The 16,001-nt window shown below is 41.2% G+C and overlaps 1 protein-coding gene across 1 annotated transcript in view; it reads left to right on the top strand.

The window, feature by feature from the left end:
- Znrf3 (zinc and ring finger 3) overlaps positions 1-16,001 on the top strand; it is a 152,848-nt gene that overhangs the window by 95,381 nt on the left and 41,466 nt on the right. Inside the window, exon 2 of the mRNA XM_021632749.2 lies at positions 929-1,054. Within this exon, the coding sequence (XP_021488424.1) occupies positions 929-1,054 (126 nt within the window). The remainder of the gene's footprint in view (positions 1-928; positions 1,055-16,001) is intronic.

Here is a 16,001-nt window from a genome sequence, read left to right as displayed (position 1 = left end):
ATGTGACTTTAAGACCTAGAAGCCAAACAGGATAACTATCCTGGTTAGTTTCATTTACAATTGCTTACTGTTAGATTTATGGTATTTCATAGCAATTTAGATTGGCATTTCTTTGAGATGCTTTCTCTGTCTACCTCTTTCTTACCAGGTGGCTTCCACCTTAGACAACTATTACTTTCAAGGCAGAGAGAAAGCAGCCATAAAACGTGTTTATAGGGGCTGGAGACATGGCTTAGACTGTAAAATGCTTGCTGTGCTAACATGAGGATTTGAATTCAATCTCCAGTGCCATGTAAAAACCAAGCACAGTCATATATACCTGTAATCGCAGCACTGGACAGGAAGATCCCTGAGACTACTGGCCAGCCATTCCAGTGGAGTTGGAAAGCTCCAGGTTCACTTTAAAGACCTTGTGTCAAAAAAACTAAGGTGGAGAGAAATTAAGACATCTGACATCAACCTTTGGCCTCCGTGTGCATACACAAATGTGCACATACATGAATGTGTGCATATAAGCATATACAATATATTTTTTACTTAATTTTATTTTATGGGTATGGATGTTATATCTGCTTGTATCTGGCTTATAGAGGCAGATCCTATGAAAATGGAGTCAAAGATAGTTGTGAGCCGCCATGTGCATGTTGGAAATTGAACCTAAGTCCTCTGGAAGAGCAGCCAGTGCTCTTAAGTGTTGAGTCATTTCTCCGGCCCATATAATATCTATTTCTAGGTGTTTAATTGTGTTTTCTTCAAAGCTCAGCTCATTGTAATAAGATGGAATTCCCTGTGAATAGAAAAACTTCCCTGCCTTAAAGTTTGAAATTATGAGGTGGCTGTGGCTTAGTTTACAATGAGGAACACATGAAGTGAGTCAAGTCAGTCTATAGCCAGCCTGTTGACATTTTCTTTCTATTTTGTCTTTTAGATGCACCCACTGGGCCTGTGTAATAACAATGATGAAGAAGACTTGTATGAATATGGCTGGGTAGGAGTGGTGAAGCTCGAACAGCCAGAATTGGATCCCAAACCTTGTCTCACTGTCCTGGGCAAGGTAAGCATCAGACCTTCTATATCCCTATCATTGTGGTTCGTGTTTTCCACCTATGTGTTTCCTGAGTTTCAGATAGCTGGTTCTGGAGAAGAGCCAAGCTGGTAAAGCAGTCTTTCCTCTGAATCTCTGTGGACACAGTACCATGGGCTCATGAGCTCTAGCCCTGAAGGAGGCCCCAGCCTCAGAGTCTGTTCCTACTGTGTGGCCTTTTGGGCATTTGCCTTCCCTGGAAGTCTGAATTTCTTATATGTGAAATGTGTTGATAGTAGAAACCCAGACACCTTTGGAGTCAAACGTTCTAGGCCTGGATTGAGGGGTAGGGAGAGTTAGGAAAGTATTAGGGTGTTAGGTAATCGTTGGGACTTGGGGCCACGCTCAGTAATCACATGCATTCAAATATGTGTGGCAAACCGTGTGGATATTCACACTAAATAACTAAAATAGATTTGGGATAACTAAAATCTAAATAGCCCTCTGTTAGCCCACAGCTGCTTTGCCTCCAGATGAGTTCAGCTCCAGTAAGTCTTGCTGTCAAGTATGTTATGGAAAAACTCTTGCAATTTAGAGCTTCCTTGGTTTCAGAATAGCAGACAGCAATCATGGCCCTGCATTAGAACTTAGCCTCACAAGTGACTAGGAGGCAAGGTGAGATGTAATACCTAGTGCCTCATATGCCACTGTTGCCTGTTGCCACACCATTTAGAAGCACTAGCAAACAAAACTTCTGACTGCAGTATTAGATAAAAATGAATTTATTTTGGAAATCCATCCATTGGGAGCTTTTTACCTGATAGGTCATAACATGTTTTAAAGTGGATTATTTTGTTAAAGGGAAGGGTTTTGTGAAAGTAATTTGGATTTTTGATTGAGATAAAAGTAGTCCCCTAAGAGTAGTCTTAATTGCCTAGACATTTTTTGGTCCCTAAAACTACAGATTTGTGTATTATGGGAAGACAACTGAGTCCTCTTCCTGGAAACTGAGGCTTTCTTGGATATCCAGGCAAGAAAAGAGGTGGTATTGGTGCAGGGAGCTGTCACTAAACCTAGAGAATCTCCTGCCAACCACTCCTCAAAGGTCTTTGGTCCTGGAGACCCTCGTAAGTCTAATATTTTTGTGGCTTTTATGTCCCTTTTGCCTTTTGAGAAGCTTCATGACTCTTATCAAGTTTTCCTGCCCCTTTACTGGAGGAGAAAACCTGACAGAATAATGGTCTGTTTGGTTTATGGTTCACTAAGTTGAATCAAGGTGTTTGAGGTGGCTCAGCATTGATACTTAATCATTTTAGTAGTTGACCAGAGCTGCTTAATGATGGTCAGGAGAGCAGTAACCCTTTTGAGAGTACGTTAGTGTTTTCCTAGGAGAAATGCCAGCTACATCCAAAGGGTCAGAACAGTGCTCTCCTTATAGGTGTCTGTTTTGAATGACGTTTGCTTTTATGCTTAGGCTGCTGCTGTTCTATGCTCAGCTTATTGGATTCATTTGTTTCCCCCGGGCTGGGGGGAATCCACCACCTGTGTCTATAGATACATTGGAACATGGTCCCACAGTGTAACCCTTATTATCCTTTAATGGTTTAGTGATTGGCACTTGTTGAAGTCACTCAGAACCAAACTGTTTCCTCCACTGCCTGAACCAGCTACACCATGGTTTACTTGGTGAGTTTCATATGGTTGAGAGCTTGCTGGTATGTGAAGCTAGGTCAATGGAAACCTTAGATATATACTGAATCACTGAGCACTTCTCACGTTTACTCATCATGAAATAATTATTAAATGTGGGGGCCTAGGAGTTCAGTGTGTGGCCCTACCTGCCTAATAGTGGCAGCTTATTTTCATTGGGAAAGGCTGAGACTGGGGTGTGACACAAGGCAGCACATGTTTGCTGTTGCTGTTTGTCTGAAGAGTTGGCACCTGAATAAAATCATTAATAAAGATGCCTGGGCCAGACTGAGTAAGAAGGTTTCCCATTTGCTTTAAATGTGGGTTAGTAGAGGAGGTATGATGAATTAGGGCAGTCTCCTCTCCTTTTATTCTTTCTCCTCCTCCTCTTCTTCCTTCTCTTCTTGTTGAAAACTTTAATTTCATTGACTTTGCTAAAGTTTTCTACTTTCCTGGTTGCCAAGGGTAGACACAAAAGATTCCAGTGGGGGAAGGCAGTAATCCTCCCAGTAGCTCAGCATGCCAGTCGCCTGCAGACAGTATGATTTTCCTTCTGTTTTCTTGGCTTTCAGTGGCTGTGGCAGGGAGTGATTGGCAAGGAAAAGCACAAAGGCATAGGAAGTGGGCTAGGAGTATAGCTTAGTGATAGAGCTCCTGCCTAACACGTGAGAGCCTTGGGACCATTGCCAGCACTTCAGTAAAGAAAAAGAAGTTAAAATGCATAGGAAGAAGTCACAGCCAGCCCACAGTGCAGGTAGGGATGGAGAAATTGCTGTGAATGGATATTGACAGTTGTCTCTGTTGGCACAAAAAAGCATGTGGGAAACCAGGAAGGCTAGACACAGGCCCCTCCTGCCCTATCCTACCAGCCCACAAAAAAATCATGAGCTGAAACCTCTAAGATTTCAAGAAACATAAATGCCTCTGTAGGAGTTGAAGTTTTGTCTTAAAAGCAAAAGTCATAAATTCATCACCTTGGTTTATTACCAAGGGCTTTTGAGTTCAACCCTTTAAACTCATGAGAGAAAAATAATTTTTATGATCACATCCTTCTAATATTTTTGATTCTGTAGAAGGTACAGACAAGAACATCTAAGAAAGTAGAGTTGGTGTAAGGATGAACTCCACAGGGAAGAAGCAGGCCAGAACACCCACTCAGGTCCTGCTTCAGTCCAGGCTCAGGCAAATCTGCAGCCATCTGTGAAGATGATATTCTGGGGCCTTGCTTGTCTGAAATCCTGAGCTTCTGGATCATTGTTAGGATCTTCCCTAATGTTCTCATTACTGATCTGAAAGTCCTAACCCCCATGACAGTAAAACAGTGGAATTTACATTTGGGGGCAGCAGCTTACTTTTAGAAGAGTTTGTTTGTTTGTTTGTTTGGTTGGTTGGTTGTTTTTTGAGACAGGGTTTCTCTGTGTAGCCTTGGCTGTCCTGGACCACACCCAGCAAGAAGAGTCTTAAATCATTCCCAAAGTGTAAGAGTCTGTATTTCTCAGGCATTTTAGTCACTCAGTTTCATAGTGTTTATTAAAGAATCTTACCGGGTTCCAGGTGTGGTGGCACACACCTGTGATCCCAGTACTCGTGGAGGCAAAGGCAGGTGGATCTGTGTGAGTTCGAGGCCAGCCTGGTCTCCAAAGTGAGTCCAGGACAGCCAAGACTATACAGAAAAACCTTGTCTCAAAAAACAAAAACAAAAAGAATCTTACAGAGCTGCAAAGACTTTAAAAGATTAATCTTAATCTAGTTATCATGACCCATCAAATTCACGGAGATTCTCATGATGTGCTAAGAGTTTCTGACAGAATTCCCTTGGACTGAATTCTGAAATTCAAGGCTAGATAAACCCCAAACCTCAGATAGATAATTCTATGCTAGCTCTTTGAAATACAGTATATTCAGCAGGCCTGGATCTGCCTGTGTCCGGTGCTTCAGAAGATGGTAGGGGGAAGTTAATGAAAAGATGTTTAGAGGATTTTATGCTAGAAATGCCACCTTGGCCTAGTGATCATAGAAAGGCAATGTTAGTTTTTGCTCCTTTGTGAAGCACCACCTCTGATTCCTATAGGACTGTTAAGTGTTAGCAGAGCACTTAGCTCAGAACATGGCTGGTGCAGCCATCCTGGGCAGGTAACTTACTGCCTTCTAGGAGCTATAGATGCCTTTGCTTGTCATACTGACATCTTGTCCACATTCTATGTTGTAGTGAGGAAACTGAGTCCTAGTGAGGCTTTCCACATGATCTGAGATGGAATCACTCCCAAGGGCCTGGAGCTCATCAGTATTGAGTTCTTGTCTCCTCTTGTCTCTGCCAGTCTTTTCTAGATAATAAACACCAGCTGCTTCCAGTATCATTTGGGTGTGGTGAGGACAATTGCTTCTATATGGTAGAGTCACAGCTCTCCCATAGACAGGGGATTTGCTCTGAAGATTGTGCTGTATCATAGAACCTACATCTGGTACTGCCACTCCTCACAAAGTCAGCAGCCCCTTTCCTGTAGACCTGGGTTATCCACCCCGACCCACTTACTCTGGAGATACAACCCCAGTATTCCTGGTTTTGAGTCTAAGATTCCAAGAAAGGGATTCATTGGCCCATCTCAAATCAGGAAGTCTTCCTTAGACTGATTAGTTGTGTTCTGAGGCTGAAGACCACTATGAGACTAAGCCTATCTCACCTTGTCATATGTGAAAGTAGGAAGAAAATGTGTTCTTCAGAAGTGGTGGTGGTGGGGTGCTGGAGTAGTGCTGAGCTGCTATCCCTGAGCAGGCCCTGTAGTTGCTAAGTCAAGAATGCTGTTACATGCTGGTGGGCAATGTTCTCAGTTTATCCCAGGTTACTTGACGTGAGTCTATTGAGAGAAGACTCTTGGGTCACATGTGTTAGCATTGTAGAGATCTGTACATGGATGTGGTCATGGTGACTGAAACAATACCACCCAGAATGGACTGAGAAAGCAGAAGATAGAGAAGAAAGGGGGAGCCAGAGGTTCTTTAGAGGTGTGGAAAGTTGAGGAGGAGGAAAGCTTACATGTCGAGGAATTTGATCTTCATGGAGCCATTGAAGGATACTGATAGAATGGCTGTATCATAATATCTGCTCCTGGGGGTGTTACCTTGGCAGTGGCAGTGACCAGACAGAGAGGATCAGGGACCCTTTGCTACAGGGTGTCTTAGGGAACTAAATAGGCTCACACAGCCATCGTTTTTAGCCAAAGGGAGTTGGTGAGGAGTTCGGTTTGCCTCTGTCTTGCTCAGTTTTCATACTTAAGACCTGCACTGCAGACACTGAAGAACCTACAGAGTGACAGGAAGAAACCTGCTATGCCATGAGCAGAAGAACTGCTTTAAAAACTGGCCTCCTCGTAAGCTGCAGGGATGCCAATGGTGAAGGTGATAGAGAACTGCGCCTTGTGCTCAGGCTGCCCTTCCTCCAGATCAGAGTCTCAGGAAATGTCATTGCAGAGAAAAAGAAAAATCTTGCTGTTTCAGTTGGCTTTCTATTTCTGATAAACCACTGGCAAAAACCAACTTAGAGAGAAAAGGGACTGTACATGGGCACACAGGCACACACCCCTCTCTTTGGTTCTGTTTCTCTAGTGAACCCTGATTCATATACCTGGTGACCAAGGTGATCAGAAGTCAGAGCCAAAGGATGTTTTCCTTTTACTCAAGGTTTAAACTCCAGTTCTAACAGTTTGTTTATTTGTTTGTTTTCCATACTGAGGATTGAAATTAGCCCACTCGAACCCTCCAACATGTTACATGAGCACTCTACCACCAGGTTATAACCTATACCTCAGTTTCAACCCTCCGAAGCTCTGTGACCCCTGCAATCACTCACCCATCTGCATGTTCAACCTACCTAAATAGGAGCAGGATCTAGAGGAGAGAGTGCATCCATTGTTAGTCATTGTTCCTAACACAGATGAATATACTATACAAAGTGGCTTTTGTTGTCCATATTCTCTTCCTCTCTCTTTCTCTTCTTCCCTTACTATTTTTTTTTTTAAGCATCCAAAGTCATATTGCTTTGATATAGCAATACAGAAAGTGAAATAAATGGTGTTTGGTAGACTCTGGGATCTGGGAACATGAAAGTTTGTTTTTAGTTGATAGCCATGATTGACAATTTGAATGTACTTCATGCTGCTGACCTGTGCATTTAATAATTAAAACAGTAAGTACTATATTGTGTATATTTTACCAAGAGAAATTGTGGTGTCTCTTGAATCATTTTATAGTATGTTGAGTAGAATGACAGTAGGTATAAATAATTATAATAAAGTGGGGTGTGTTGATTTATGCCTGGAATCCCAGCACTTGAGACTAAGATAAGAGGATCATCGTAAGTTTGAGGTCAGCATGGATTATGTTTTGCTCCAAAACACAACAAAATAGCAATAACAACAGCAATGACAGCCCTAAGTTTTTGTTCTAAAGTAATAGTGTAGTCACATGAACGGATGCTTGATACTTCTGAGTATGGTAGGCAGTAGAAAAAGAGACAGAAATGGCCTCCTCTGTACTTCAGTCTATCCCAGGAAAGTGTCTTCCCTGTCTCTCAAACTGCAGCTCTTAAAATAGACAAGTTTGTTTGTGGTTTTTGTTGTTTTTGGCAACAAAATCCTCCTTTTTAAAAAATAATATTTCTTTGAGAATAGCATAAAGTGAATTTTGATCATGTTAATACTTCTTCCCCAAATACTTCACATCACTCCCTGCCCCCCTAACCACCAGCTTTACGTTCTCACTTGCTCTCTCACTCTATCCTCCATTGAGTCCTGGGCAGCAGAGTAGAGCTGGCCGTGGCAGCATGGGCATGGAAGAGTTGGTGGGCTAACCAACTCAGCTTTCATCCAGGCCTAGATCCAGGGCTTTGATGTGGCCCACCCCAACATCTATCCTGTCTATGATGGAGTGCATGAAGGGGCTGGTCCTCCACATTTCAAGCTTTGTGATCTCCATAGCACAGGGCAACAATGGAATGTCTGAGAGGAATCCTGGAGAAGATCCAGTATTGATAGTATAGCAGAAGCCAGAGGCTTCAAAGCAGACCAGTGACTCATTGCAATGAACATTTGCAAGCAAAGAAGTGTGGGCAAAAAGTTAAACTGTGTGCCACGCCGGACACACCACGGCTTCCACGGTGAGATGTTTGAGGGTTTGTTGTTGTTTTTGTTTGCTTGGTCGGTTTGGTGTGGTTTGGTTTTTAATTTGTTTTATTTTCAGGGGGAGGTTACAAGGGTGGAAAGAGGATATGAAGGGACAGGGAGATGAGTGGGATTGGGGTGCATAATGTGAAATTCACAAAGAACCAATAAAACTATTTAAAACATTTTCTCTTAAGGCTGAGACATGCACTGATCAATAGGGATGGCAGTAATTTTATTAGGAGGTGTTTTTGCTGTGTTCATTTACTAGGATAATGGTAGTAGGTTTTCCCTTAGGGCCCATGACTTACCTATGGGTTCTTGGCTTTGTTGACAGTGTCAGCTATGGGTTCCATGTCTTAGAGTGGGCCTAACATTTGCTACCCATAATATTCACATCACTATTGTATCAGTGGGCATATTTTGCCAAGGAGGGTCATTATTGTAGCTCGCAGGGTTCACAGTTGGGTGAGATTGATGCTTACAGTTCTGTCGCTATAGTATACATAGCATTTTCCAGCACTATGAAAGCTAGCCAATAGAGATGATGTTTCTAGTTGATACCATCTATATTTCTCTATGTTGTAACTCAAGGATGTATCTTTAGCAATAGGTTCTTGCTATCATGTTCTGGAGGGTAACCACTAGCATGCAGTTCAAAACAAAAGATTGGGTTAAAAGGTGACTGCACTGTTCCTTTCTTACATAGTGGATGGAGGAGAGGAAAGCAAATCTAATTGAAATGGGAAAATGTTCATAACCAGGTAGCAACACAAGCTTGTATGTTTTACAGTAATAGCAACAGTTGCTGCTTAAATGTGAAAAGAAGAGGAAAAACAAAACAAAAAAAGACACAGACAGGAAAATTTTCCCAAAGTGCCAGTGGCCTCATGATGCTGAATGGGTTTTGACAAATACCTTGGACTTAGAGCTGTTCTCTTCTGGGAGCTGTCTCACTGGCTTCTCCAGTAAATACTGAGCCTAATAAGGTTCTAGTGTAGATGTTAATCCCAACAGTTCATGTTTTAAAGTGTGATGAGGGAATGCTAAGGTCCTTTCCAGGACTCACTTTTCAGGTACTAGAATACCGTGTTTTTTCACTCCATTCCCTCACAAGTGTGTGGTAGTACTTTCCAAGTAGTTCTATATGCTGGCTTCATCCTCCTCTTGACTAACAGAATATGTGCTGTGTGTTCTGTGTATTAACTCTATGTTTTAGTTCCTAATAGGCTAAATATAAATAGCTATAACCCATATAAACAAAATTTTGGAGGGTACTTAATTTTTGAGGATGTGCAGTAAAATCTGAAATCTAAGTTTGCTAACCCAGTGTTACGTGCCTACTGCAAGATCACCTGACAGAACTCAGCTAAGCTCTGTTACTGTTACAGTCAGTGGGAATGAGTAGGCACACGGGCCCTAGAGAGCAGTGTGTAAATAATGACCAGATGAATATTAGTATCTTAGAACATGTTAGTATCTTTGAGACTTGCGTTGGTGTATAGCCTTCAGCCGTGACTTTGTAGAAACAGGGATTACCTAGATGAGTCTTTACCGGAGGCAGGAATGTTTAGGTGCCTGGGAAGCTGTGGAGTCCTTTGTGAGCTCTGTGTGTATTGGGTGGGAGGAGAGGTGCGCATTCTCAGCACTGCACTCTCATTTGGGGGTTTCCTCATAGACATTTCCAGGAATACTTGAGTATCTTGGTCCTTGTTTTGTTTTATTTTTTGAGACAGGGTTTCTCTGTGTAACAGCCCTTGCTGGCCTGGAACTCACTCTGTAGACCAGGCTGCTTTGAATTCACAGAGATCTTCCTGCCTCTGCCTCTGCCTCTTCAAGTGCTGGGATTAAAGGTGTTCCACCACCGCTGGTCAGTGTCCTGGCCCTTAACCCATGCTCAATTCATCCCATTTCAAGAGAAATTATAAAACTGAAGTCCTATGTCTAAAGGAAAAGAAAAAAGGCGGCTGGCTGCTCCAGCTGAAGACTTTATTTTCAGCAGGTTGCTTCTGCTCTGCAAAACTAGTAGGTCATTGTCACATCCTGGCACAAGGGCACATGACCACAGCTCATTGCCTAGGCATCCCTGGAAGCATTCTATGCAATGCTTAGGATACTTCCTGTATCACTTAGTTTAGATTTATTTTCTTTTTTAATTATAAACATATACCTTATTTGCAGATACCTACAAAGGCCAGAAGAAGGTTTCTGATTTTTTTGGAGCTGGAGTTACAGGAAGCTGTGAATCATCTAATATGAGTGCTGGGAATCAAACTCAAGTTCTCTACAAGAACTGCATTCTTAACTGCTGAGCCATCTCTCCATCCCATGTCCATATTTCTATAGACTCTTTATGTATTACATTGTTTTCAACCAGGCACAATGTTTTAGAGACATTTTTAGTTTTTAGAAAAATATGTTGGGGTTGGGTAAAGGGTACCAGCCAGGCTTGTTGCTCAGCATCATATTGTGTACAAGACAGTCTCCACCACAGAGAATTCTCTGGCTGCAAAAATTTACTACAAAATAAGGAAGGAAGGGACAGGAGCAATGGTTCAGCAGTTAAGAACATCTGTTGTTCTTTTCTAAGATCCAGGTTTAGTTCTCTGCAGTCACATGGCAGCTCACAATGTCTGTAACTCTAGTTCAGGGGATTCAGTGCCCTCTTTGGACCTTCTTGAGCATCAGACACACACTTGATGCACAAACATGCAAGCAGAACACTTATACATACAAAATAAAAATAAATTTAAAAAACTAAGGAAAAAAAATAATAATCTGACCTCAAATATCAGTACCATTAAGATAGAAAAGCCCTCTTTTATTATGACATGCAAACATTCTTGTCCCCAAAAAAATGTTAGTTCTACTTCTTCCTCCCTCATTCCCTTCTGTGCCTTACTGTTCTTAGTACATGTACTTTTATTCTATGGAGGGAATGACTGATAAGCCTTTGGCACATTGAGGGGTATACAGAACCCAGGCCATTAAGCCAAGCAGCCTGTGTATGAATAATTCTACTCAGCAGAAGCCAAGTGTCTTTAAACCAGTTAATGTCTCTTTGCCTCTATTTCCGCAAATCCCCTTCTATAAAGAGTTGTGATGAGGGGCTGGAGAGATGGCTCAGTGGTTAAGAGCACTGCCTGCTCTTCCAAAGGCCCCGGGTTCAATTCCCAGCACCTACATGGCAGCTCACAACTGTCCATTTCCAAGAAATCGGATACATTCATACTAATACACATAAAATAAATTAAAAAAAAAAAAAAGAGTGGTGATGAGCTGGCAAGATAGTTCAGTTTGCTGTATAAGTCTAATGCCCTGAATTTAGTCATCTAAGCCCACAGTGAGAAGAGAGAACCGACTAAAAGTTGTTCTTCTAGCCTCCGCTCTTATGTACATGTACACACACACACACATCACAAATAAATGAAACTTTTTAAAGAGTTGTGATTATTTAATCTATATATATGTGTGTGTGTGTATACATTTATACATGTATATAGATATGCCGAGTTCATAGAAATTCAAGTTTCCTCTGTCCTCAAACATACTTCTGCTGAGCAAATGAGATTCTGTTCCTGAAGTGAGTTTCTTACTGGGTAGGAAGTTTGGAAGACTATTCAGATTTATTTTAAGGAACACATGGGTAAATATCTCCCATATTTATCAAAAAAAGGAATTTGGTAAAAGAAATCAGACCAGGGGGGAAAAGATTGGCTTGATATGAATGGAAAATTAGAAATACCGCTTTGCTTTTGAAAAGTCTGGTTTAAAAGTCAGACTTTTTAAGTGATATTTTTCATCTATACCTAAATCTTTGTTAAAAGATTGTATTAAACAAGAAAATATATGTATCTATATATGTGTACACTATATACACACAGTATATAAACATTGTATATACCATATATGTGTGTGTGTATATGATGAGATACATCATTAGCTATAAAAGGCTAAAACTGACTGGTAGGCTTAAAGGAGTTGTGGAGTCACCGCTAACCCGAGGGGTACAAGCAGCTGGGCACCTTCAGGACTCAGGGAAGCCCGCCTCTCTGTCTTGCTAGTCGTTAGCATTGTCCCCATTCATGGAACCGCTTTCAGCAGAGCTGTAGTGAAACTGTTCCAAAACACAAGGGGTGGTAACAAGGCTGCCCAAAGTGCTCATCAAAGGTAGCTACTGAATTGTCTGTTTTGAGAGGTTGTGACTCTAATGCATTATACTTTCATACTATGTAAAATGCAAGAACCTCACATACATGGGTGAACCTCGCACATGCACTAACCTGCTTAAGTGGCAGTTTCTGGCTGTGGTCAAGGGTGATATGAGAGCTGCCCTGACAGTTACTAAGGCCATGGAAAATATAGATATTTCTAACCTACAAGTACACATACCCACACACACCATTGTACTTATGTAGCATCGGAGCAAAATACTGCTACTCTCCTCACTTGGGCATAGAATCTCCTCAAGACTGAATAGGAAGAATGGAGATATGGACAAGAACCTGTCTGCTGGCTTTGGTGACGAGACCTCAAATTCCTGACACAAATACCATATCTTTTAATTGTTTTACTTTGTGCTTCCTTTCCAAAGATACTAACTTACACATACATGCACTCAGTTCCTGGGAACCATTCTGTTCCTGAATATTCTTCTCCAAATCCACTGTTAGGCTGTGTGACCTTTGCCTTTTCTAATTATAAAAGAAATGGGCACAGTGAGAGGGCTCAGCAAGTAAAGGAGCCTGTCTAACAACCTCAGTTCCCTGGGACCTACATGGTGGAAAGTTGTCCTCTGACCACCACACACTCACATGACATGCCAGCGCCCTGCCCCACTCTCCCCACATACCCAAAATAAGTAGATATATTAATACATCTTTTTTATGAAATACCTAATTAGTTTCCATAACCAAGACCATGTAGATGAGACTTTACATATTTAATACAGTATATTATTCTGTAAAAATATGAACATTCCAGTTACTCTGAGCATTGTTAGAGTTGATAAGATTTTATTCATCCTGAAAAACTTGTGCTATTTTTTGTGCTAACTAAGGGACTCGGCCTTCATACTTCAACGTGAACTTGTCACATTTTTCATAAGTTTGTCCACTCTTAAAGTGGAACATGCAAGGGACCTGTTAACCTTCATTCCTAGCCCCATTTGTGATGTGCATATGTGTTTGTATAGGTATGTGAGTGCATGGTGTGATGTGGTGTATAGTGTGCCGGTGTGCACCTGCACACTATACATGTCACACACCATGTCTTGTGTGTGATGTCAGAGGATATACTCTGCTGTCCTCAGTTCTTCACCTACTGAACCATCTCCCCAGCTCTGCTTTTTAAATTTTTTAATTACTATTTAAAGGCTAAAAACTTTTGGCTTTTCATCCCTTTGTGAACAGCAGATTCATTTGTAAAGATCAGGTTTCCTTTTTTTTTAATGTCACTTGATAAAAATCTGAGGTTTATTTGTTTGATTGATTACTTGGCTGTATGAAGTGCTGGTTGGTATAAGCCATTCTATACCTGCAGCTTTTCCTTTGTTAATTTCTGGAGTCTCATTTTTTACAGATTGTTATTCTTCTACTTCAGCATTTCTAACTATAGGATTGGTGGTCACCACTTGTATCTGGCTTCAACAGAGGTGTCATCTGAATCTCCTAGGTACAAACTACGATCATGTTGTGTCCTCAGACCCAAAAAAGCTTCCGTAATATCCCCATATTAACAGTAGACTCAAATGTGAGAACAAGTTCATTTAATTTGAAAAGAAAAACCTAGGGTAGGCAAGCTGTAAATCTCAGCAGCTGCCTGAAGGAAGAGAATGGAGAGGAGAAGAAAAATAAAGACATGTCATTTGAGTTAAGCCAACATGGAGTTCAGCCACGTGATTGACAAGCAGCTACATGGCAGGATTTAGACAATGAGTAATGAAACCCAAAATATCAGAGGGAGGAAAAAAAAATAGTCTCTGGCATCCAAAGAAAACGACAGATGAGAAAAAAAAGGAATGGCCACACCTCAGAGGAAGGTCTAAGAAAGGTTGGACAAACCTCATCTCGTAGCAGTCTTGGAACTCACTTTGAAGGCCAGGCTGGCATCGAACTCAGAGTTCCAGAGATCTGCCTGCCTCTGCCTCTGAGTTCTGGATTAAAGGTGTGTATCACTGGTTACATAGAAAGGGACTGCTACACCAACTAAAGTGTCTGGGCAGGGAAAACTTTATTCCTGATTAAGAGTATTCCCAGAAGGGCAAACACATAGACAGGAAGTACATTGGTTTTGGGGTTTTCAAGACAGGGTTTCTCTACATAGCCTTGGCAGTCCTGGAACTCACTCTTGTTGACCAGGCTGGCCCCCAAAACACACATATATCCGCCTGCCTCTGCATTGGGTTTTTATACTAACTCAGGTTATTGACAATAAACGCCAAATATTTTTTTATGTGCTAGTTTAATTTCCTTTTTTGTTAAATGTTTTCTGTAAGTGAGGGCACTGAACTTGACCACTATATGGGTAGAAAGAAAGGTTTATTGGGACTCAAACTGCTGAGGCAACTCTCAGGGGCCAGAGAGAAGCAAATGGCTTGAAACCAAGTGGATTTTATATGACAGTCAGCCAATCAGCAGGGTAGAGGATTTTTGAAATGATACCAGGTGTTGAGACAGACCAGAAACTAGATACCTTTTACAAACCCAGGTACTTGACCTTTTGTTGATATTATTAATATTTAATAATTGACTTATCTTTTAGTTAAACAGCAGTTATTCCTAAACCAGTAATCAGATGGCTCTTTGCTGAGATTCACTAAGTTGTCCTTTCTGTTATATTTTATTATAGACATATATTTGAAGGCCTTCTGGAATTCCTAATGAAGAGTTCCTTTCCTCTTTCCAAGAGTTTTTAAGTTAATAGGGAGCCAGCAAGCATTAATCTGTCCCTGTCCTAATCTGTTTTGTAGGATCCCTTCATTCCACCTGGGCCATTTGACCACAATATCCAGTGATGGGAGAGTGGTAGTCAGGTCCCCTCAGTTCCATCTTAGTAACAGAATGACTAGGTTATGGATATGGAAAGATGAGAGAAGCAACATATAGGAGCCTCCTTTCTAAGCTAATGATATTTCTAGAAAATACATCGTAGAATTCCAGAAAATATTCATGAATGTGGATGCCCCAGCTGGCCAACCTCTGAACTTTATTTCTCACGCACTTAAAAGTACATTGCATCATTTCTAAGAAAGGGAAGACAAGACTGTCTACCTAGGTAAAGGGGAACAGATGCTTGCTACAGAAAGGATGTAGGCTAGTGACAACTGTCAGTAAGCCTCCCACCACTGCTACGCTTTTAGTGCCTTTGAAAAGAAAACAGCTCAAAAAAGTTCTGCTTTAGAACATTCAAGATCAAAATGTTTTCAAAGTAACTTTTCTCTCAAGATTTGCTCAAGAACACCAGATTATAAATAATTTCCCTTACTGATGGCCAGGCCCTTATTCTCAGGCAGGCTTGGGACTGAGAACGAAGAAAGTAGCTGGCATTTTGGAGAGCCTATGGAGAATACCCACAGACAGTGCAGTGACCTGTTCATTGCAGTGACCTATCTCAATGAAATGGTTTAATTGAGAACTAGCCCACATAGAAGCCTGACTGTAGGCCACTCAGCCTCAGCAGCAAACAGGCTGATAGGCAGGTACACATGGCAAAGAAAGACAGGCATACGTGGTTTCTCATCTACTAGACCTGTTTTCCCAAGTTAGAGCCTCTCTCCCCCCAGTTTTTTCTTTTTTAGCTGATTTGGAGACTATCCTTTCATCTAAGGCACATTCAGCCTTTGTGGTTGCATGTACCATTCTCTCTGGTACATGGTTCTCCATCTAATGTTATAAGGCAGTTAGCTTTTATTTTAAAATGGTTGTGTAAAATAATAATAATAATAATAATAATAATAATAATAATAATAAATGCAGTTGACTATCACACAGACTTTTGCTTGGCAATAGAAACTGGCTAGCTCCTAAAAGCTAAAAGAAAATACTTTTGATTTGCAAAAGGCTCACCTGTAAAATTGGTTTGTTATTCAATATAGCCCTTGCAACCACCATCTATCCCCAAGAAGACAAGAA

This window comes from Meriones unguiculatus, chromosome 12, assembly GCF_030254825.1.
Source record: "Meriones unguiculatus strain TT.TT164.6M chromosome 12, Bangor_MerUng_6.1, whole genome shotgun sequence".
Taxonomy (NCBI): domain Eukaryota; kingdom Metazoa; phylum Chordata; class Mammalia; order Rodentia; family Muridae; genus Meriones; species Meriones unguiculatus.
This window is presented reverse-complemented; position numbering and strand designations above follow the sequence as displayed.